The sequence below is a fragment of the Camarhynchus parvulus genome, chromosome 17, assembly GCF_901933205.1.
Source record: "Camarhynchus parvulus chromosome 17, STF_HiC, whole genome shotgun sequence".
In the NCBI taxonomy this organism is placed as follows: domain Eukaryota; kingdom Metazoa; phylum Chordata; class Aves; order Passeriformes; family Thraupidae; genus Camarhynchus; species Camarhynchus parvulus.
Window position 1 is genome coordinate 11,006,464 of NC_044587.1, and position 23,113 is coordinate 11,029,576.

The 23,113-nt window shown below is 48.5% G+C and overlaps 2 protein-coding genes across 2 annotated transcripts in view; both read left to right on the plus strand.

Annotated features, from left to right (window-relative positions):
- AMBP (alpha-1-microglobulin/bikunin precursor) lies at positions 1-5,729 on the plus strand. Its single transcript, XM_030961508.1, has 10 exons — positions 1-133; positions 741-883; positions 1,172-1,248; positions 1,745-1,858; positions 2,478-2,579; positions 3,206-3,243; positions 4,056-4,134; positions 4,220-4,387; positions 4,533-4,709; positions 5,679-5,729. The coding sequence occupies exons 1-10, from the start codon at positions 23-25 to the stop codon at positions 5,708-5,710; spliced, it is 1,041 nt and encodes a 346-aa protein (XP_030817368.1). The 5' UTR covers positions 1-22; the 3' UTR covers positions 5,711-5,729.
- Positions 5,730-6,719: 990 nt separating this feature from the next.
- The window catches only part of RABL6 (RAB, member RAS oncogene family like 6), a 53,056-nt gene continuing 36,662 nt past the window's right edge, over positions 6,720-23,113 (plus strand). The window contains exons 1-3 of the mRNA XM_030961345.1: positions 6,720-7,192; positions 14,457-14,591; positions 19,045-19,092. Of these exons, the coding sequence (XP_030817205.1) occupies positions 7,063-7,192; positions 14,457-14,591; positions 19,045-19,092 (313 nt within the window). The 5' untranslated portion in view covers positions 6,720-7,062. The remainder of the gene's footprint in view (positions 7,193-14,456; positions 14,592-19,044; positions 19,093-23,113) is intronic.

Sequence of the window (23,113 nt, forward strand, 5' to 3'; positions counted from 1 at the left end):
CAGCACTCCGAAGCCACCAGCCATGATTATTTGGGGTGTCCTTTCCCTCCTCCTCCTCACTGTGGCTCATGGAACCCCCATCGGAGACCAGGATGAAGATATCCAAGTGCAGGAGAATTTTGAGGCTGAGCGGGTAATGGCAGCTTGTGGTCCCTTAATTCTGGGGGCAAAAGGGATGGGGTAAGCTTTCTTTCATTTTCCTCCAGAAAGAAGGGCAATAATGCCTATGCCCATGCCAGGCTGTATGGGACAGGCATTGGCAGTGTGGCACTCCCTGGGTGCCACTCAGGAAGTGCCAGGTTCTGGGGTGGCCTCATCCTGGCAAACCCCAGGCAGGGTGGCTGCAGTCTGAGCAGCAGGGCAGATGAGTCCTATGGAAAGTCTGTGGTTCAGCATGCCAGGATGCAGGCTGCCTGGGAGATCCCCCACAATGCGCCCTGTCCTCTGCCAGGCTTCATACAGCCCTGCATGTGTGCCCAGATCTGGGTCTCACTGGTATACATGGGTGAATGACAGCCTGATGCCTCCAGTCCTGCCTCATAGTCAGGGAACCAAGGAAAATTCTGCTCAGTGCTGATACACTTCCCAAATCCTGCAGCAGCTCTGGCCTCTGCACCCTGCATCATCACCTCCCAGTTTCTCCCTGCATCAGGAATATTTTGACTCTGCACAAAACCAGGTGATGTCCCACCTTGGTGAGGGGGGCTCACGGTGCAGACGTGTCTCCCATCTCCCTGCAGATGCATGGGAAGTGGTTCGACATAGCCATCGGCACAACCTGCAAATGGATGAAGAACTACAAGGAGAAGTTCAGCATGGGCACGCTTGTGCTGGGGCCTGGCCCCAGCACCAACCAGATCAGCACTACAAGCACCAGGCTGAGGTATGGGGCACTGCTGGGAGCACTGCTGGTGGTGCTTGAGCCTCCTCCAAAGCCATCCCACCCAGGGGTGCTCCCTCTCCCACGAGCTGGGAAGACACAGGGGTTACTTGCTCTGCCTGGCATTCAAGCCCTGAGGAGGGGATGGATTGGGTTCAAATACCCAATACCTTGGGCAGCATGATTTCAGGGGTCCTGCACCATGTCCTTGGTGCCCCAGGCATGATTTTCATGCCATAACCAGGGAAAATAATCCTACCAAGTAGCTAATTGTTTTCTTCCTCTCTCCAGGCAAGGTGACTGCACACAAGTCTCAGGGGAGTACCAGAAAACCAGCACCCCTGGAAAATACACCTACTACAACCCCAGTGAGTTGGGGTGAGGCATGCCTGGGAGATGGAGACCAGCTCTGGGGACAGCTGGCAGAGGTGGAAGGGGTTCAGAAGAGCAGGGCTCAGAGGCCACTCCACACTGTGGAGTGGCCTCTGATGTGGACATTTCTAGCCAAAGTATAGAGTAAAGCGGCAGGGAAAGGACTGTTTGAGCACTGTCCCTGCATAGCCACAGGATGATGTTGGCAGCAGGTCACTCCTGTCCGCAGGGTCCCAGGCTGGGGCAGGGACCAGCCACACTTCAGGAGCATTAGTGGTATCTCAGTTATTCACAGCTCTTGGTTTCCGATCCCCTCAGCTTAGAGACTGGTAAGACTAAAGGGATTCATGGCTGTATCTGAATCTGCTTCCCAAACATCACGGTTTTTTAATTAGATGCCTGATTTCAGCCTCCAGCTTTGGGGCTGTCCTACACTGCTCCATCTCACTGTGAAGGGCAGGAATGACATCCCTATATCTCTGTCTCACCCAGGATGGGATGTGTCTATCCAGTCCTATGTGCTCCGTACCAACTATGACGAATATGCTGTCATTCTGATGAAGAAGAAAAGCAGTTTTGGTCCAAGCACCACCCTGAAGCTGTATGGTATGTCTGGCCATGGCACTTGAGGGCAAGCAGGCTCTAGAGTGGACCAGCACAGCTCAAAAACATCACCTATAAGGGTCTCTCAGCTCCCTTGGCCTTAAGGGACCTGACCATGGGCTTTGGAAATGGTGGCTTAGACCAGCTCGTCTTTGGCATGGCAGGGGTGGAGTTTCATGGCTCCATGACAGCCACATCAGGCACTGATGTGAGCATCCAAACCAACATGGTCTTTGGGATGAAGGTGGTGATATCTGCTTAGAGGAAACCCAGCCCTGAAGTGGCAGGATATGCTGTCTTCCATGACTAAGAAATATTAAACCCACTTTGTCCAAGCCCTTGGTCAAGGCTGGTCAAGAACAGCAGGCTGCCCAGGGAAGCAGTGACATCACTGTGCCTGGAAAGGTTCAAAAAACATGTAGATGTGGAGCTCAGGGACATGTTTTAGGGTGGACATAGCAATGCTGAGTCAATGGTTGGGTTCAATCTTTGCTTCCCTGATTCTATGTTGGGAAGGACCAGGAGTCTGGTGTTGCACCCGCCTGCAGCCATCCAAGCTCGGTGGGTGCTTGGGGACTGCACTCCCACACCAACCCTGCTCACAGCCTATTCTCTTTCCCAGGGAGGAGTCCAGAACTACGGGAGGACCTCATTGAGTCTTTCCATCAGCTGGCTCTGGAGATGGGCATCCCCGAAGACTCCATCTTCATCCTGGCCAACAGAGGTAACCTCCCGTGGGGCATGTGCCTCTCATGCTGCTAGAGCACTCCAGCTGCTCCTTCTGGGCCTGCCAAGCTGGGGAGATGGGGGATGGTCAGGAGGGAAGAAGGAGAGACAAATGCTTTGGTAGCATGGAATGAAAAGGAAATAAGGCCATGTATCAGTCAGGATTCCACCAGAGAAATCAGCTTCCAGAGGGGTCCGTGCTAGGCTGTCAGGTCAATGAAACCACACCACTAGGATGAGGGCATGGGACACTTGTGTCTGGTCCCCAGGCTGGGTGCTGCCAGCACCTGGGAGGCTCCTTGCTCAGTCTGGGGTTCAGAAGGGGCTAGCATGATGGAGGGTGTGTGTGTGGGTGGGGGTGTGGCTGTGGGGGGGTGTGTGTGTATGTGTGTAGGATTTTGGGGAGACCCAGGGGGGTGTGGGGATTTCAGGGACATGGGCATTTTAGGATGGTGCTTCTGCAAGTGAGACATGGAAAACAGAAAGAGGGGAATAACATTGGGTGGAACGGGGAGGGTGTCCCCTTGCCCAGGGTCCTGCATGTGCACAGTGCTGGACTCATTGAAGTTTGTCAGTACACCTCTCCTCTTACACTGCTCATCTTGTCTCCTGCTCCTGGGCCAGGTGAATGTGTTCCTCAAGAGACTGAAAATGCTCCCCAGGTGAGTGAGCCAGCTGGGACCTTCTGAAGTGGATCGAGGCCAGAGACATCCCTTCCAAGCCAAACTCACTGGAGATTGGGTGTCCAGGGAGAAGGATCTATGGGCAGAACATGTTGTTTGGGCAGTGACTCCACTGACCATCCTACGAGTTGCTCTTCCACCTCTGCTGATGGGCTTTGCCTGCAAGGGTGGGGGTAGGCAGGCGCAGGCTACAGGGGGAGGGTCCTGGTGGCCAGGTGGGCACAAGAGCTTATTTCCAAGTAGGAGACTTTTCCTACTCTGATTTTTTTTCACAGTGTGAAGGTTGCTGGTGTTTCCTTGCTCCTTGCCTGTCTGTGTGTGTCCCAGCCAGGCTGTAGGTCCCTTCTCCAGGAATGGGGGAGCTTAGCACCCACTGGTCCTTCAACTTCCATCACTCAGCACCTCCCAGTCTCTCAGGGTTGAGTATTGAAAGATTTTCCAGGGAGAGTGGGACTTTCATAAGAGAAACAACCCAGTTGATTCAAGAGCAGGTAACACATCATTGAGGCAGATCCCCAGCATGAGGCACAACTTGGGCACTTTGGGTGTCTTAATCCACAGCCTGGGATTGTGGACCCCACCCTGGAAGAGGACAGGGCTGGGAAGATCATGAGGTGTGGAGGGATCACAGCCTGCAGACCCAAGATCAGTTACTGGAGATGTGCTGGGAGCACAGAGGAGGGTTGTAGCCTGAGGTGCCCCTGACACAGCCCACCCTGAGGGCAGTGGGGTGGGCAGCAGGTCCCACAGGCAGGGACTGACGGCAGCTCTGTGCTTCCTTACTGGTGCAGAGAGCACGGAGAGCAGTCCTACCCCCGGAGGAGGGCTCAGCTGCAGGACCCCTGCCCACTTACATTGGCAATAAGGAAGGTAGGTCCCAGGGGAGGGGGCTGCATCAGGATCCCCCTGGCCTGCCCTCCCATTTGCCTGTGACCTGTGGTGTGCTGGTCCCCAGACTCGTGCCGGCTGAGCCGGGACCCCGGGCCCTGCAGCGGGATGCTCTCCCGCTTCTTCTACAACTCCTCCTCCATGGCCTGTGAAACTTTCCACTACGGAGGCTGTCTGGGCAATGGCAACAACTTCTACTCAGAAAAGGAGTGCCTGCAGGCATGCCGGACTGAGGGTGAGAAGCTGGGGGCACTGGAGGTGCCTTTGCTGAGGCATCACAAAGGATCTGAGCATTGGCCCGAATGCCACGTGCCTGGCATCCATGTGGAAGGTGTGGGGGTCCCTGGACACCCCGCCTCATACAGCTCCTGTCCCTGCAGCTGCCTGCAGGCTGCCCATTGTCCCAGGTCCCTGCCAGGCACTGATGACACGCTGGGCCTTCGATGCAGCCCAGGGCAAGTGCATCACCTTCAGCTATGGGGGCTGCAAGGGCAACGGGAACCAGTTCTACTCGGAGAAGGAGTGCAAGGAGTACTGCGGGGCTCCTCAGCTGGCAGGTACTCCCCTTGGCCCCCACCCCAGGGCAGCAGCCTGCAACATCTCCTGTCCTGCACTGGGTCTGCCTGGGGTGGGGACAGGGCTGTCCTGGCTCTGGATGGGTCTGTCCTCACTCTGGATGGGTTCAGGATGGGTCCAGTGTGGGCCTAGGACACGTTTGCCATGGGTTAAGGATCAGTCTGGCTCTGGAATGGGTCTGAATTGGTTTTGTGCTCTGCCTGGGATGGGTTATTCCGGGTCAGGATGGGTCAGGATGGACCAGGATGGGTGTGTCCTTGGGCCGTGATGGGTTTGTCATGGGTCCGTGATGGCGTGGGATTGCTTTGTGCCGTGCCTGGGAGGGATCTGTCCTGGGTAGGGAATATGGCCATTAGCCCACAGGCAGTATGGCAGAGTGGGGCTGGGCAAGCTGCAGACATGCTGAGGCCATGACTGAACTTCAGTGTGGTCTTGATGAGAGGGGGAACGTCCCCAAGCAGGTTGGGGTGCAGTGGGGAGCAGTGGAGGTGACAGCCTCGGGCTGAAAGACTTGGTGGTGCAGGAACCCTGACACCAAGGAAAGACCAAGCCAGGGTCCCTGTCAGAGGTGTGATAGCTGCCAGGCCCCCCAGCTCCAGCCAGTGCAGGGGTTTCTGTACTGAACCTCCTTGGGAGACACAACAGGCACCACCTATCCCTCAGGGGAAATGATGACCAGTTTGTCAGGAGTCTGGCAGAGAAAATCATCCTGCAGAGAGGGGTGACTGAGGTGTCTTCCACCTTGTCCAGCCCTGGGCATGCCTGCTCCAAGAGGGCAGGAGCTGGGGATTTTGCCTGACCCCATGGATGGGAGATGGAGCCTGTCTTAGGGCAAAACCCATCTTTTATAATCCCTGCCAGCAATATAAAGTACATTAATGCTACCATGGTGCGTGGTGGGACACAAAGTGCAGGACAGCCCATCACCTGCTGCGTCTCTCCACTTGCAGAGGATGAGGAGTTCCTGCGGCTCTCAAACTGATGCAGGCAGAGGATGAAGAGCCGGCATCCAGCACCCGGGTCCTGCAGGACAGTGCTGACAGCTGTGGTGGCCCAGCAGGTTGCAAATGTCGCTCCAGCAGTAAATGTCTCTCATGTGACCAAAGAGCACAGTGTCAATCCTCAGGCTGGTGGGGAGCAGGATGAGGGGTGTAGGACGGGCAGGGGATGCTGTGGGATCCTCTCTGGCCTCCCTGGTGGGTGTCCCCACCTCTGTGGGGTTATGGGGTTCTCCCCACTGAGTCTCTGAGCCTGCCTCAGGCCACTGCCCTCTGCCCACACAGGGCCGGGGGGCACCGAGAGGCTCAGGGGTCCTGCTGGATGGGGTCCAGCCCCCATTTCCCAGGAGATGGGGTTGGGCTGCCGGGAAGGGGACAGCGAGGGAAGGGTACAAGTGTCTGCTCCTGCCTAAAGTTGAATGACTGCAGCTGGCTCGGGGTCACGGTGGGAATGGGGAGACCCTTGTGGGGGGCACGGCCGAGATGGGGGGCATGGGGGATGGGGCAACCACGAGGGGGTTATATGAGTTTTGCAGCATGGGATTACGGGGTGTCAGAGAGGACCCTGAGGGTCACGGGACAGTTACGGGGTTACGAGGGTCACGGGAAAATGGGGCTGGCATAAAAGCAGACGACACGGGTTATGCCAGTCCCAGGGGGCATAGGGGTCCCAGGAAGGGATTAGAGGTGTTCTGGGGGTAGTCCCAGGGATGCTGCGGTGGCCTCGTGAGGGGTTATGGGGGTCACGGGTGGGGGGGTGGGGGGTTGTGAAGGTGCCAAGAAGGGATTGCTAGACTCTTGGGGGGCTGCGAGGGTCCCAGGAGGGCACAGCCGGGGCTATGTGGGTCACACTGGAGGGTCTCGGGCGTGTTGGGCTGCACTTGGCCTTCGAGGGGGTCACGGGGGGGTTTCCAGGGATCGCGGCGGCGACCGCGCTCCGCGCCCTTCTGTCCTCCGCCGGCCGCCGTACCCGCGCCGCGCGTGCCCCGGCCCCCGGCGGTGAGGCGGAAGAGCCAAGATGGCGGCGGCGGGAGTCCCGCGTCGCCCCCGCTTCCCACGCCCGGCCCCCGGCCCCAGCCCCCGGTTGGGCTGAGCGGCCCGGCCCCACCGCCCCGTGCCGGACCCCGGCACCGGTTCCACCGCCCCGCGCCGGGACATGCCCCGATAGTGCCTCCCCTCCCCCGGCGCAGTTTCCTCCTGCCGGGCCGGGCCCGCACACCTCCGCCCCGCATGGCCGGGCCGGCCCCGCCGCAGCCCTGAGCCGCCCCGTGCCTCCGCCCGGCCCCTGAGCCCGCGCTCGGCCCGTTCCCCGGGGTGCAGGTGTGAGACCACGAAGATGTTCTCGGCCCTGAAGAAGCTGGTGGGCTCGGACCAGGCTGCGGTCCGCGACAAAAACATCCCTGCGGGGCTGCAGTCCATGAACCAGGCGCTGCAGAGGAGGTTCGCCAAGGGAGTCCAGTATAACAGTGAGTCGGAGCGCTGGGCCGGGGAGGCTGGTCCAGCCGGGAGGGAGGCGGGCGGCCCGGTCTGGTGCTCCGTAGCGTGCCCGGGCTGGGAGTGCGTGTGCTTTCTTTGTGCAGGTTGGTGCTTTTATGCGTATTCGCTCAAAGCCAAGTTTGGAATTAAATGTTGAAGGTCATTGGAGGAGTGAGGGATGGAAAACTTTTGTCTTCCGGTGCAGGACTCGGTGCAGCAGCGTCCCTGAGCGCTGCCTGCCGGCTGTGGCCCAAGAGAGAGTGCCTGGTACATCAGTTTGTGTCAGTTCGAGCATCGAGAGGGTAACTCCCCTGAGTGCGTGGGTGATCTTCCCTGGAGCGCAGGATAATGGTGCTTGCAATTAAGCTGTAGTGGTTGTATGATAAGAGTCTATTAAAAAGCTCAGCCCTGCCAGGCTTTAGTAAAAGGTGGACAGTGAATACCTCTGTGTGCCCTTGGTACATCATTTCATCCTGTCTTTTCTGCAACTCATACATTTGCTCTTTTATCGAGGAACACTTTCAGAATTCTTTTTCTCTCGGTGTTGAGGCTTAGAGTTGCATTTTTCCCTTGGAGCTCAGTAAAGGTGATTTCTAATACAGTGTTTCAGGAGGGCACTGCAAGTATGTGAAATACTTCCCAAAGTAACAGTTGTGAGATAGGGGCAGCAGTTATGTCATTCCTGCTGAAAATAGAACTGGTTCCAGAGAGCGCTGTGAGTACCCGCTCATCTGTGCAGATCCAGGCAGGCAGGGAAGGCAGATTGCAGAAGGCTGAGAGATTGGCAGGTGGGAAAAAGACTGATTTGTGAATGTGGCACTGGATAATTTCTGTGAAGGCACACGTGTTGGAGGAATAGAGCTGTTGTTGGATCTCGTTCTGAAACAGAATGTGATGGAGAAGTTACACTTTGGGTTTTGGGGTGTTTTTCTCTTTGTTTAATATTATGGCTGTGTTTTGGGACTGAGGTTTTGAAATGCTCTGTTTTACTAGAGAGAGAATTTGGTGCCTTTATCCCTAGCACACCTGAAGATATGCCAGTGCTGTTTAATTTATAAAATTAGTGTTTTAGCAAGCAGTCCTGAGTGTGAAAAGTAGAAGTGTGATTGTTGAGACTGGGTTTCCGGTGAAAGATGGGAGTGAGGATGAAGGTGCTGCCTTGGAGCACAGCACTGCATCCTTAAGCACCTACTGGAGATCTGCTGGTCTCAGACTGTTGGTTTGTGCCGAGGCTTCATGTGGCCACAGCCCAGAAGACCTGCGTGCTGCATGGGCAGCTGGGTGCCAGAGATCAGGTAGCTAATACCAGCTTGTGAATTATGTAAGAGCCAGGAGCTGGCTTCTCAGACAGGGGAGGTTTGTGCTGCAGATGGAAGGGATCAGCTGCATCCTGCTGGCACAGGATGGGACCAGCTCTGCTCCATGGTGACTGCATCATGCCAGACCTGTGCATGGGCACATGCCTGCCATTTGTGCAAGGCCAAAAATGCTAACTAGTTTCGCTGCTTTTTGTCTCATTAGTGAAAGGCCTCAGGAAGGATTGTTGGTTTGTGCTCTGTCTTACCAGGATTTGTGTTCTAGTTACTGTTTTATAGCTGAAAACTGCAGTTTTCTGTCATTGCCTTAAGGCAAGGTTTCCAATCTCCATAGTAACTCTTCCCAGCATCACTATTATATAATATTTAGAGGAGATGCAGGCTGGCTTATGAAAAGGCTTCCGGGTACCCCCCATAGCCATAGCACTGGGAGATGGGGAGCATTCCAGCGTGGTGAGGTGGTCTCAGTTGAAGGTGGGCTGTGAAGGAATGTCATTACAGGGGCCATTGCTCAGGAAAGGCAGAACTGCAAATCCTGTGCGTTGCCAATTCTCCTTTCTTGGCAAATTCCTGACATTCAGCAGAGGAGTGCAGGATGTGGTTTGGAGCCACCGTTAGCACACAAAGATCTTTACAACTCTTCTGTTTCCCTGAAACTGCCTGAAAACTAAACCAAGGGGCGCTGTGATTTGTTTTACAGAAATGTTTCTTTGCTGCATTAGACCACTACATATCCTGAATGAAGCCTGTTTGCTTCCCAGCCTGTTTACTTAGTATGGTGAGAATAAGTTGGATTGTTCACTGATAAAGGAGTCTAGGACACAGGCCTTGTACCTGGCTTTAGGTGCCTCCCTGGGCTCAGAGCAGCCCCTGCTGTGCCAGCCCTGCAGCTCTCAGGTACATTTTGTAACAGATAGCCTCATGTTTGAGGTGATGCTGAAGGCTGTGAGGTGTTTTAATGGTGCTGATAGTTACAGACCCTAGGTGGAACAGAGCGCTAAGTTGAACCTGAATGATTTGTTTTGACGGTCCCTCTCCTACACAGTCAGCTTTTCAAAAGAAAGAGCATTGTGGGCTGGGAAGGTTTAGATTTTTAATGAAATGATGAGCGCAGAGACCAGTACCAGCCTTTGGCAGCAATCATGTCCTTTGCTTGGGACATCCTATTGTAAAAGAAAAGCATTTCCATACTGCATTCCAGCACACACACACTCTGTACCATCTGCATGGAGCTGCTGTGGTTTGCATCCAGTTAACACCAGAGTACCCTGAGCACTCAGAAAACACAGAGCTGAAAATGACATGGGTCTCTGCCATGGATGTCATGGCTGGAATCTTTGTAGGAGATCATGATTCCAGGGCTGGGGAACCAGTCTTTGTGAAAACTTGCTCTTGTTTTCCTGCTTGGGATACCCTGGATCAGGTGTGCTGCATGGCTCTTCCAAGGGCTGTGCTGGCCCTGTTAGGGAGCATGGCAAGAGCAAGAGGAAGTGGCTCTCATGCCTTTGGCAGCACTGCTTGTTTCAACAAATTAAAAGAGCAATTGCAGAACTTAATTTTGAGCACCAGAGTGCTCAAACGTGACCATTTATGTAAGGCAGTGATGGGCAAACAATGATCCTGGGATTTGCTGATCAGGGACAGGAACAAAAGGCGTGGAAGTGCCAAATGTTAATTCATTCTATTCCCCAGACATGGAACCTTTGCTCTGGGCTTTACACACTGCATCCAGTGTGGCACTTGACAAACCCCACTGCTGTGTGTGTGCTTGGAGCACAGGCTGTCGCCAGTGCTGGGATACCAAAGGCAGTAGCTCCAAGAATTCCCCACCACTCCCTCTCCTTATTATTCCTTATTAATTTGTTCTGCCTAACATATTCCTTAAAAGACAAAGCTTAATTAATACCATGTACCTTTTTAGTAAGCATTATAGTCCTTACTTCTTTTGTGTTACTTGGGAGTTGTAGTTCCCAGACTCATTGTTAAGTATTTTCATTCAGCACGACTCCCAAAAGGAAGACTTCTCCTCTTCCTGCCACTTCCCACCTTCTCTTTTTTTCTCCTGTGGCTGACACAGGTGTTTGTGCAGCTCCTGCCAGCCCTGCTTTGTCTGCTGCTGGCCTGTGCCTATGGGAAGTGTGCTTGGGGGCGTTCTGGAGAGCAGGTGGTGCTGCTTTTGGCAGCAGAGCAAGCTCCAAGCATTTCAGTTGAAATCCCAAAGACCTTAATGAGGGTAAGGTTATGACCCTCTCCATGGGGTTATTAGTTTTGGGATCTTTGCTGCAGAGTCCTGGAGGAATGTGGGCAAAGCTGGGAATTCCTGATTTCTAGTTCTGAGTTGGTCTCAGACCTGTTCTCTGGGCCTGTATCATCACTGCTCTGCTTCCATCTCCCCATCTGGAGAATGGAATCCCTCTGGTTTTCCTGATGCAATGACTATATGAATAAAGTGATTTGTTTAACTTTTTCCTTGTATCTTGATCTATTCCCCATCCCTACCCTTTTCCCCACAGATAATTATTCTGTCTTTGCTCCAAACCTCTGGCTGTTTGCAGTAAGTACTGATTTAACTTCAAATCAAAATAAGGCAACAGTTTTGCTTGATAGAATTAACCTTGTCTATAGTTATTGTTCCTCTTTCCACATTCAGCCACAGCCCAGGCCTATGATGCACCAGCCTGACTGTGCTTGGGAGCTCATTCAGGCCTTCCTGCCTTGCAGGTGCCTGTCACTGAGCACACCTGCCCCAGCCAAAGTCTCAAGTACAGACTTTGCTTTGCTAAAACCGATTTGTGTCACCTGCCTTCTTCCTGTTCTGTTTTTAAAGACTTTTTCTTTCTTCAGGAAAAGAGTTAGTGAGAACTTGGACAGTATGTAAGAGAAGAGAGATTCTAATGGAGAATGCTTGGACCTGCTCAGACTGAGTGTGTGGTGCTGCAAGCACCTGGCACTGATCTAAATGTGAGCTGATTAGGGCTGGGGGGGGATTCCCTTGCACTCCAGCTGTGCCTTCCATACGCTGCTCATTCAGCTGGGCAGTGGAGCTAGAGAAGAAAACTGAAAATGGATAATTTCAAGGTTATTTCTCAGCCAGTTCAGTTTCTTGATCCATCTCCATGTTTAAGTGCATAAAAAGTGGTATGGGCATGAAGTAAGAGTGTCCCTTCTGGGGAGAGCTCGCAACCTCATTATCTGGTAGCAATCCTGAAAGTGCACCTTGAGAGCAGCCTCACTATTTCAAGAAAGGTCTATTTGTCCCTTAAAACTCACAGTTTTAGTGTCTCATGCTGCATTCCGGGGCAGGGCAGGGATATGAATTTGAATGTTTTAGGGCACGCAGTGAGAGCTTGGAAAGGGGTTTGAAAGAGGACAAATGGAGTCTCATTCTGCCTATGCCATGAACTGGCTTCATGATTCCAAAAAATCAAAGGGATGTTCTACTGATTGTTTTTCCCATCTGTAAGTAGGAAACAACCACACACAAGGTGACCAGAAATGCAGGAACTGTTTTGTTGTGTCTGCAGAGATGCTGTAGGACCTTTAAGTGAAGTCAGCCTATAAATACTGTGTTCATTTTTGCCTTTATTCTCCTGGTGTGGTAAGTAGTTTTGAAAAAGAATAAACAGCTCTAAAAAAGAATAAACCTCTGTGTACTACAAAAAAAAAAAAGCTCAGTGGAACTGTTGCAATGGCAGAATTCATCCACAGACTTTGTGTGCTTTATCTTCAAGTTGACTTCTTCAGTTCTTCTCTGAAATGACTGCAGCAACTCCTGAACTGCAGCAGAAGGCAGCCTTCTGTCTCAGATCTCCTTGCCCAAGTGATGATGATCAACCTAATGCTAATCACCTGACTGCCATTAGATGTGTCTGAGGTGGCCCATTTTCCAGGGAATCATAGGTCCAAATCAAAACACAAGAATAAAAATTCAGTTTTATTCAGCTGAATAAAAATTCAGCTTATTTTTTCCAGTAGCCATGTAGTTGCCAGTAAAAACAAAGATGGCATTGAAAAAGCAAAAAATTCCACAATGTAACAGAAAATTTAGAAAATGCAAGGTAGTGTTTTCAGAAAGAGCAAGATAACGTTTGAATTGACTCTGGAAAGTTCATTATATTAATTGCTACAATTTATGATATTTTGAACACTTCCTTTCCTTGGAAGAGTTTGAAAGGGCTTCTGCCTAAACTGAAGCAACCAACACAAGGGCCTGGTGACAGGAGGTTGTAGCCAGGTGAACATCAGCCTCCTCTACCAAGTAACAAGTAACAGAAGGGGAAACAACCTAAACTTGCGCATGGGGTGGTTTAGATTGGCTATTAGGGAAAATTTGTTTGCAGAGGGGGCTGTCCAGCCATGGCACAGACTGCTCAGGGCAGTGGTGGAGTCCCCATCCCTGGAGGGATTTAAAAAACATGTGGATGTGACACCTGGGGACATGGTTTACTGGTGGCCTTGGTAGTGCTGGGGAATGTTGGAATAGTTGATCTTAAAGGTCCTTTCCAAATAATTCTAAACCTAAATCATTCTGTGATTCTATTCTCTCAAGGCATGAGAAGTGTTTAAGGAGAAAGGGAAATGATACAGGAGCTAATGGAAGGAAGAGCCTGTCATAAAAGGCCAGCAACGGAATAGGGTATGATAAAGTAGGAGTAAGGGCCAGGGAGAGGTAGAGAAGGCAGGAGGATGGGAGATTGTTGCAAATGGGTGATTTAGATCGTGTGACGAATGAGCAGCAGCCATACAAGCAAAAATGGTCTAGGTATGGTATTGTTCAAGTGCGACTTGACAAATGTCGATGGCAGTGTTCACTCTGTTACTGACCACATGCATGAAACACCCTGAGGAGAATCGACTTAGAATGGAGGTGGAATGAGTTACACAGAGACCCTCCTGTTGAATTATGGGGCTTAGAGGGGGACCCCCTTTCTAAACTCCTGATGGAGCTTAGGTGCTTCTGGGTCCAATCTCAGTCTCAGACTTGGTATTGGACAGTTTATGTCTAATGGACTTATCTACACAGAGTTTATAATAGTTAACACTGAGTATCAATTTCAGCAGCATTAATGCCACATGCCAGCAGTTCCTTACTGAGGATCTGTTGGGCAAGGAAGGATCTCTTATTCCCAGGAACAGGACCTCAGACCTAGAGGGGTGTTCCAGTTGAAGGGGAGACTCACAGGCAGACTATCCAGCCACAGTTCCGAAAGAGCTCGGATTAGACTCCTGATTTGTCAGGGCTAAAAGGTCTCTGCCTCAAGGAGAAGCTTAAGAGATGTCCCAGCTTCAGGGGAGGTCCCCACCATGCAGCCGCACCGCCGGGCACGGAGAGCTCAGGGAAGGCTCATCCTGTCTGTCATATTGGTGGGATAACATGGAGGCTCATAGTCTGATTGCATTCAGTGGGAAGGGTGTGCAGGAGACTACTTGTACCCACATCTTTCTTTTTTCCTTGATAAACAAGTTTTGGAAAAGCCACCTGGTATTCTTGTGTTAATCCATGGTTGGTGTGGTGTACCAAGCTCATGTGCCCCAATGCTGGCTGTGTCACTGCTCCTCTCTGCCTTTCCTAGAGGAATTCTTGTTCCAGCCATGGCTCAGACCTTTGCTTCCTTTAAAGCCTGAACCAAACTGATGCTGGTTTGCTTAAGGGATCAAGTCTGTCCATCAAAGAGCAGAGGCTCAGCTGGCTGGAGTTGTGCAGATTCTGGAGATTCAAGCTTGCTGTTGGTTTGTTCTGCTGAGCTGGTATGAGTTGCTGAATAAACAGTGATTTAAATGACTGAGGCTTATGTTTTCTAATGAACCCCATCGTGCCTGTGTAGTATGGGAGGACTAATTACATCTGAATAATGCCTGCAAAAAGTTAACATGCTTTTCACAGCATTCCTCAAGTTGTGTTTAATCACTTTATTTGTCTGCTTGCTCTTTTCTCTAGTGAAAATTGTCATCCGGGGGGACAGGAACACTGGAAAAACCACACTCTGGCACCGACTGCAGGGAAAGAAATTTATTGAGGAATATATTCCAACTCAGGAGATCCAAGTCACCAGCATCCACTGGAATTACAAAAGTAAGATGGAAGAGGGTGGAAGGAGTGACAGTCATGGGACAGTGCCTCTGGGGAGGAAATTCCACTGCAGCTTCATTTGCTTTTTTCTTCTCTGTCAGCTTGGGAAACAAAAAGGTCTCTCTTCAGGCTTTTTAATTTATTATTCATAGTTTCTCAGTCATGTTTTTAATTTTGTCAGATGCTCTGTAAGTGCTGAAGAATACGTCTGTGAAAGCCACAATTCAAGGGAAGTGTTTAATAGGTGGTCTGAAGTATTTGAAAAATTTCTAATATGCGTGACATGTTAATGAGGAGGGGTTGTTGTGTAAATCTGTGGCTGAGGGCCACGGTGCTTTGGGTGTTACTGTATTGCCTAGAAGCGGATACATGGTGCAAACTGGATTTCACTGATGAAAATATAAAGAGATTCTGGTGACTGGGGAGGATTTAAAAAATTATTGTAATACTGTTAGCTTTAGGCTGGCTTACTGAAGCACAGAAGTGCCAGTGCCTTTTTAAGTTCTTGCTGCAGTGTTGTTTTAATTATTATTTTACTGGTTGCAAGTGGCTGTGGAAGCCCTACATCCCACCTGGAAAAGGCACTGCAGGCACTGACTTTGTGTAAGGTTGTGATTCAACAGTGCATTAAGTCCAGCTTTCAGGTTACTGATCAAGAATTCCACAGCCTTGTGGGATGAACTCCTGATTCAGTATGAAAGTGCTTTATAAGACTGAGTATGCTGTACAGAAAGGGTCAGCAGTTGTTTGTCATTATCATCATTATCAGACATTGTCCATCTGCCTCACTCTGATCTTCTGTTGAATCAGGTACTGCCCAACTCCTCCCAGCTGGGAGAACACCTTGTGCAGTTGGGTGAGCACCAAATTGAGCGCCGTGTCTAACTCACCACCAAATTTGAATGGCCAGGTGATACCATGATGCCCAAGCCTCGTGATAATGCTCACAAAGCCACAGGATGTGTTCACCAGCTGATGTGCTGGGGTCACACAGAGGTGTTTCCCATCTGCAGTCAAACCTCATGTATGGTGTGGCATGCTTCCCCTCACTCCTCTTCCTACATCTCAGGATGTCAGCACATCAGTTACTGAGGAATGAACACAGAGCTTACAAGTTGGATGGTGGAAACTATCTAATATCTAATTTGAATGCTTCAGCCTAAACAGACTTAGATCAGAGTAAGAAATTAAATTCCTGTTTCCTAGATACTCAAGTGTAAAGAATGCACTGAGTGTTAATTGTGGCTTTCTGCGGTATCATGATTAAAGCATCAGAGTTGGGTTTCTTCTCTGATAGTCGCAGGTAACACAACACTTGTGTTGGATACAGTCTGGGAGTCTGGCATTTAATTTAGGAGGCTTATTCATATCTACCTGTATCCATGAACAAGTACAAAATGTGTACATGCAAAAGGTGTTTGGAGGAAGATCCAGTCATCTCACCTGTGTCTGCATTTCTTTCCCTGAGCCAAGGCTCAGACACTGCTTTTTCAACACTGATGCAATCCTGGGGTAGAAAACACCTGCACCTGAGGCTAGCTTTGCTGTATGCTGAGACCCACAGGTGTATAGGTTATTTCTAGGGCCCACTTCTAACCTAGGTGTGCTGTGTTTCTGTAGAGCTCCCCAGCCAGAGCTGGCAGCAGATGCTGATGGACTTTTCTCAAGGTTAAGTGTTGCTGACCTTGTAAAACTGCTTGCAAAGCTGTACCTGAAACTGTGCCTTTCATTTGTGTTTCTTTTACGCACTGTAAAAGAAACACACTGTTTCTTTTACACATTGTAAAACACTGTACTATTGTCTTAGTAATAATTTCCAATAATTTAGAACATTTTCCATTGACTTTCTTAAGATGCATTTCAAAAAGTGACCCCCATTTAAAAGACATTGTGAAGTCTGTTTCCTGCTGTGAGAAGTTTCCATCCAAGATTGGTGATATGGGCCCTCAGAGTACTTGGTTCAGGTCTAAATCCTGCCCTGTTGGCCATGTTAATCTGTAGGGGAAAAATAAAGTTTGTTTTTCCTATGTTCATGCTCTCAGGCTACCTTGAATAAACATTATGAGGTAGTTGATGGCAAATATTTACAGAGGTTAATTAAATCGCTAACAAATATTGAAGGATTCCTACATTGCCTGGTCTTAGAAGAATTCAATTTTAGATGCAAAATGTAGGACCTTCAGAAATTTTGTACTGTAGGAATTAATAAAGATAGCAGAATCTGAGTTACTTCTTATTCAGAATTAACAAAGTTGCTTTTCTGTGCCACTTGTAATGGGTATTTGTAATTTTTGTGTCCAAGTAAGGAGTTACCATTCCTGACCCTAAGGAACACTTTTTTGAATTATGCTGGTCACCAAGTTTTTCTCTGTTTGGCAGCCTGAGAAAGGGAGTTTGAAATAAAAATTGACAAACAGTTGTACTCAGATCCTTCAAAGGCCTGAGGGATGGGAATGGGGGCTGGCAGAGTTGCTTTGCACGGTAGGATCTGTGATCCAGAGCACAGGAAGTGAATCCAGTCATTGAATGAGGGTAAAAAATGTCTGAGGGCCTGTGAATTCCTGGTGATGAACCCACCTACAATGTGTTCTTAGTTTTAAATGAGCTTTCTTGCAATTGGAGCCTTTTCGTGTCTCCATCATTTTGTTAGAAAGCAGTGCTCAGTGTGCCACTGGCCAGGGAGTATCTGGTTAAATAGCAGCTCAGGACAGATCTTTGCAGTTCTTTGATCCCTGGTTTGTGCTAATCCATATCCTAACTGGGGGCGTGTTTGGCTCCTGAGAAGGAGGTGGAGAGCTCAGGAGCAAAGTGCTAGTGCTAGGCCCCCCCGTCAGTCCAGGGGCTCCGTTCTCTGAGCTGTTAGTCTTGATGTACTGCTTCACATGGCCCTTCTGGAAAGAACAGTCAGCCTCCTGGGGTCCTACTCAGCCCATGCAAAACTTCGGGAAAGCAAATATCTCTTACCCTTTTGCAGCAAGCCTTGATTGTGGAAAGGCACTGCAATTGCCTTGCCAACTGCAGGGCAGGAATCAGGGGCAGGCCTCCAGTAGCTGTTCTGTGTCCCAGCACCTGCAGGGGCGCAGGGAGAGCTCCTGCAGTGCGCGTGCCTGGGAGGAGGAGCTGGCTTGCCTGGGTGCCAGGTGAGTGATTCACAGGTTGGACTTTAGCCTACCTGGTTTGATTATCTGTAGAAATATTCAGGGACTGAGTTAATTAGTGGGGTGTAGTTGTTTGAGCAGAAGTTTTTGTGCTGTGTACCACCATGTGCTTTCAGTCGTGCAAGACACTGCCTGGGCTGACCCAGGGGAGTTCTCCTGTTTATCCAGTGCCTCCTGCCCACCTGGCACATAGGAAGTTAAGCAGGAATTACTGTGAGGAAAACAGAGGCTGATTTTGCTTCATGCATAAATGTGAAAAGGGTCTTTCTCCAGAAGCAAAAGATCAAAGTTTTCCTTTATTCATAATCTGTCTGTACAATATTTTGAAACATTTCATTAAGCCAAGAGTGAGTGCTGTGTAGAAAATGCTTCCTGGTTTGATAATGACGCTTAGATAAACTCTCATGCCATCCTATGATGTTATTTTATACTCTGAGGGATTGTCCTTCTATTCCAGCTTTATGTTCAGAGCTGCTCTAAGTACAAGCTTTTGCTTCAAAGCCTGTAACATTTCCAAAAAGCAGCTGTTTCTTGGGACATCTTCCTGAAAATCAGACTGCTTATTTGGATTCCATGGAAACATTGATCCAGAGCTACTCAGCCTTCAGGCCACCTGAACGTGAATTGGCTGCCTGTGGGTACCAGCAATAACTGGAGTTAGAATTCTGCATCTCTTGCTTCAGATTTTAGCAACTCAAATAGATGTTGCTGGTTATAATTTATTGATGTTGCAGCTCTAGGAAGCAAAATTGCAAGTGAGACCTTATTTTTCACAAAATATACCTGGAAATGTGCAGAGAGAATGGGTTTCTGTAGCTGCAGGACTGTCTGCACTGGCTGTCATGTTTACGCGGAAATGCCGTGATTGATCTTTCTTAAATGTGTATATTCCTTTTGTCAGTTGTATGCCTTGTTTATAAACCAGACTTTATCCTCAAAATTAGATTTTTATATTTTTAGAAAGGTTTTGTAAACCTCTGTACATTATGAAAAGAGTCTACGCAAAGTATTTACAACATGCTTCAAACCTGACATGAACCAGCAAGGAAATCCAACCATCACTTATGGGACTAAGAGTGTTTATGAAGTTCTTTAGACAGCATGGTTTTGGTGAACAGCTTGCATCTTCAACAGCTCATTGCCTTCTTGTGGTTGGGTTTTTTTCTTGCATATAATGTGCTTTTATTTTGACATTCCTATGCTTTGACGTTCCTCCATGTTGGCTTTGGGTTGGGCTCTCTGAGTGTTGGGTGTTTTACTGAAACCTTCTAACCCTTTGTGTTCTGTTGTGCTTCCAGCCACTGACGATATTGTGAAAGTTGAAGTCTGGGATGTAGTGGACAAAGGTAAGATTTATAACTTTCTTTCTAGTGGAGATCCATTGTTCTTTCTCAGTTTTAATTAAAAACTTACATGGAATTCAGAAATACCTGCTTGCTTCTGCTTTTAAAAAAAAACTGTATTTATTATATCACTTCCTGAAAGAATAAGGAAGGGAGAGGTGAGTCCCCTATGCTAGAACCCATTATCTGGAATCTGAACTTCAGATCAAACCCAGTGTTTAGGAGCAGTTGTTCCACATGCTTATGACGGATTAAGTGCCTGCTGCTCTGTGTATTCCAATTCTCTTGAGATTCAGAATAACCTTCACCTTCTCTCCTTTATAGTTTCCTTTAATGTTTAGACAGGTTTTGAGTTCTTTGTTCTGGTTATAGAAGTTCCTGTTGAGCTGTTTTTGTGAAGGTATTATATTGTTAAATTGGTAAAACTGTAGCTCCAGTGGATAATGTCTGCAGGGGGGAAGGATGAAAGAGAAGCCAATTACTTAAATTCACTAGGACAGAAAATGCAATATATGCATTCCAAAACATTTTCTAAATGCTTAGCCAGGGAAAATGTTATGATATATAAATACATTATTCATTAGTTTTCAATTTTTATCAGAGTATAAACTTTTGTTTTATAAAGAGCAAAACCAAACCCCAAAACATCTGTGAAGACACAGTCTGGATGCAGTGCAAACGGGATGCGGTGGGGTCTGTTCTTGGAAGGGGTTGGGGTTGAGATGTAAATCTCCACAACCCATTCTGTAGCCCCAAATGCAGATGTTGTTTGGCTTCTAAGAGGCATTTAGTACCAGCCAGGCTCCTGGTTTAGTGTGTGAGTATGGTCAGGAAAGCAGCTGCACATGTGAGCAGCTCTTGCTCTGTGAGTGATGCTTCTTGTTTGGTGTCTGTCAGATTTGTTGGCCACAGTCATCGAAACTCAAGCTTTGATGGTTTGTCTGGTGCTGCCTTTCCTGCAGCCTTGGCTGGAATCTGTGCTCTCAGGTGTTCCTCAGCAGAGTGGCATCTCAGAGGCACCACCAGTGCAACTTACGCTTGTGTTACACCAAAAACTAAAATAGGGAGTGGGAAAAGGAGAAATGTCATTTTTCATGTCAGCTGAACTGTATTCAAAATAGGGAAAAAAGAAAGACAATTAGCAGTAGGACCTCTAGTTCAGATACCTAATGGAGCCTTCAGGATCATCTTGAGTCAGGAGCTCTAAATGAAAATCCTGAGCACTTTATCTTTTTAGTGTTTTAAGGTCCAGTTTTCACAGGGTAGACAAAACCTTGCTTAGGCCAGAGTTACTGCTGAAGTCAGTCTGATTAGTTCGGCTTTCAGATTGTGGGATAACAAGTGGAGGGCTGGAATCTGAGGAAAACATCTGTGTTCTCGCTGCCTTGCAGCTTTGGTATGAATAGAGAGACATTTAATTTGGGAATCATGTGGTTCCAGCACTTATTTCTGTGAATAGCTTCTCTGAGCAGAGTCATCTTCTCAACTAGAGACTTGTTTTTTTGGTGAAGGGGACGGGATGTGCTATGAACAGATGTTGATAACAGCTCTTCTGGTCCTGCTTTGATTTCTGACAGCAGAGCTTATGTTGGAAATCTTAATGGAATCTCTTCCCTTCACTTCATATTCTCTTGAAATAAAACTCACTCTATTAAAATCCGTACTTATGGACCACAGATATGTATTTTTTTGCAATCAGTTGTGCTCAATCAGTGCAATGTAAAAATCAAATCATTATGAAGTTAATGAAATCAAGTCTTTTACTATTGCCATAGCACTGTGGATTCCTGATAAGCCTAGCTTTAGGAAAATGTTCATATTAAGCAGTAAGAGCTTGCTCATATCTAACTTTCATCCTAATGTTATGACATTTTTGTTTTCCTTCTGTATGCTTAGGACAAAAAATCCTCCTGCGTGATGCTTTGGGTGAGAGCCACACTGGACTGTAGACTTGCAGTAGTAAAGTATCCAGTGCTGCTGTAGCATAGTGCTGACAAGACTTGATCCTCCTTTTTTTTTATCCTTGCCTACCAAATCCTGGCTCATGTGCATATTTAGAGTTGGGCAGAACACTGCATTTGTCAGGCTGGATTTGAAACTGTCAAAAATGTATGTTCTGAACACGCATTTCAACATTAAGTTTTCCAGGCTGAAATTCTTTTGCCAGCATTTCCCTGTTTCATTTTCAGAGGAAATTAGGAGACCTCTGTTTAAATGATGGGGGAAACTGTGTTTGAAAGCCCTGATGTGGATTGTAGCTTAACTAACTAACAGGAGCATCCATGAACTGCAGTTTTCAGCTTCAGTTGTGTAAATCAGCTTTGGGCTCTTGCCTGCTGAGCAGTGCTGCTGTTCTGCAGTTATAGGGGGCTGGGGGAATTGCAGGAGTTGCACCCTGAAAACTTGGTGTGCATTTCTGGGCTGAAGTTAATGGTGATTTTCCTGAGTGGTGTTTCTCCTGGTGCTCCCTAGAAGTGTCCTCCCTGTCCTTGCTGGTTCAGCAATGTGGGTTTTCCCTCCAGAATCTACTGGGATGCAGACGGCAGCTCTGCTGGCCCTGCATGGATGGTGACTTAGCTTGGTATTGGTTATTTAGCTTCCAGATGATAATTTGGAGATGTGGAGAGGTTTGTTGTGAAAGCTTAAAAGCTGTGATGTTGGTTAGTATGGTGAGGCAGTGGGGAATGGCAGCTGTCAGACTGTACTGCTCCTCTTGGCTTGTTCTTGACAATTTGGGATTCTTTTTTAAATGTGCAGACTCCCTGGAGTCCAGACTTCCTTGCTGCCTGCTGCATTCTCCTTGGGCCTGCTCAGGGAGCTGGGATCATGTCTGGAAAGCTGCCATTTGTTAAAATTTTCCCAAGATAAGCTTGCCTCCAGCCATGGATTGTATTGGATTTTGTGTGGCGTGTGTAGTAAATATCTCCTTTGCTGCTCTTGGAACTGACAGAGCACAGGAAAGATCTTTCTTAGCAGAAGTCACAATCCTGACTCATCTTTCTGTCTTTGCAGCAAGTTGTGTAACTGCTGCAGGTCATAAAGCTATAACAGATCCTGAATTCAGAGAAGCTGCTTGAATGCAGGGAATTCAGGAACAGTTGTAAATTCCTGTCTTGTCATTTCTGCCACTTTGGTTCCCACATATTTCCTGATACATGACTGAAGGCATCAAATAATATTTTTCTTCTGTTGCCCACAAGGTAGACAAACACTTTCCCTTGAATTGAAGATTCCTTTCCTCCTTGCTGCACCTTCACCCTTCTGCCTCCCAGACATGTCCTACAACAAGAATTCATATTTCTATTATTTTCAGATGTTGCAAGTTAGATAACAAAAGGGATGCACGTATTCCAGATGCGTATTTTAGACTGGTGAAGGGTAGCAGCCCCCTTGCATGGTGGACAGCATTTGTTGGCAAGTTGTACTGAATCCTTCTATCCTGCAGCAAAACTGGTGGTACATACTGCTGCAGAGACTCAAGTGGCGATCGCAACCCCATTGTCCAGTAGGAGCTGTTCTGCAGACTCCTGGGCACGGTTGCCAAGTGTATTTAGTGCCAGAGCTGCTCTACGCCTGTAAATGAAGAGCAGCCATTGTTCTAGGGAGGGGACCTGAGCCATAGCAGCATGCACACCCGCGTTTTCTAATTGAAACTCCTCCATTACACATCCGTACAACCTCAAAATCTGGATCTCATGCATACAGTGACACAATTGTCACTGTGCCCTTGCTTTACAGGCTGAATTACATCTTGTTACTGCATAGATCTTATCTTTGTCTGGTTCATCCTGCAGTTTGGGTTCCAAAAATAGAGGCTGTGCCTGAATCTGTACACACATGCGCTTTTCAGCTCTCTGACTCCTTTGAGGTGACCTCCTTTGCAGCACGGATGAGCAGTGTGTGAGAATATTACTCATTCCTCTGGATACACACAGAAAACCATGAGCATGGAGAGGTGTGTGGGTTCTATATTCTGTCTCAAAGCATTTACTGCAAATGTGCCCAGGTTAGACAGACACCTTGA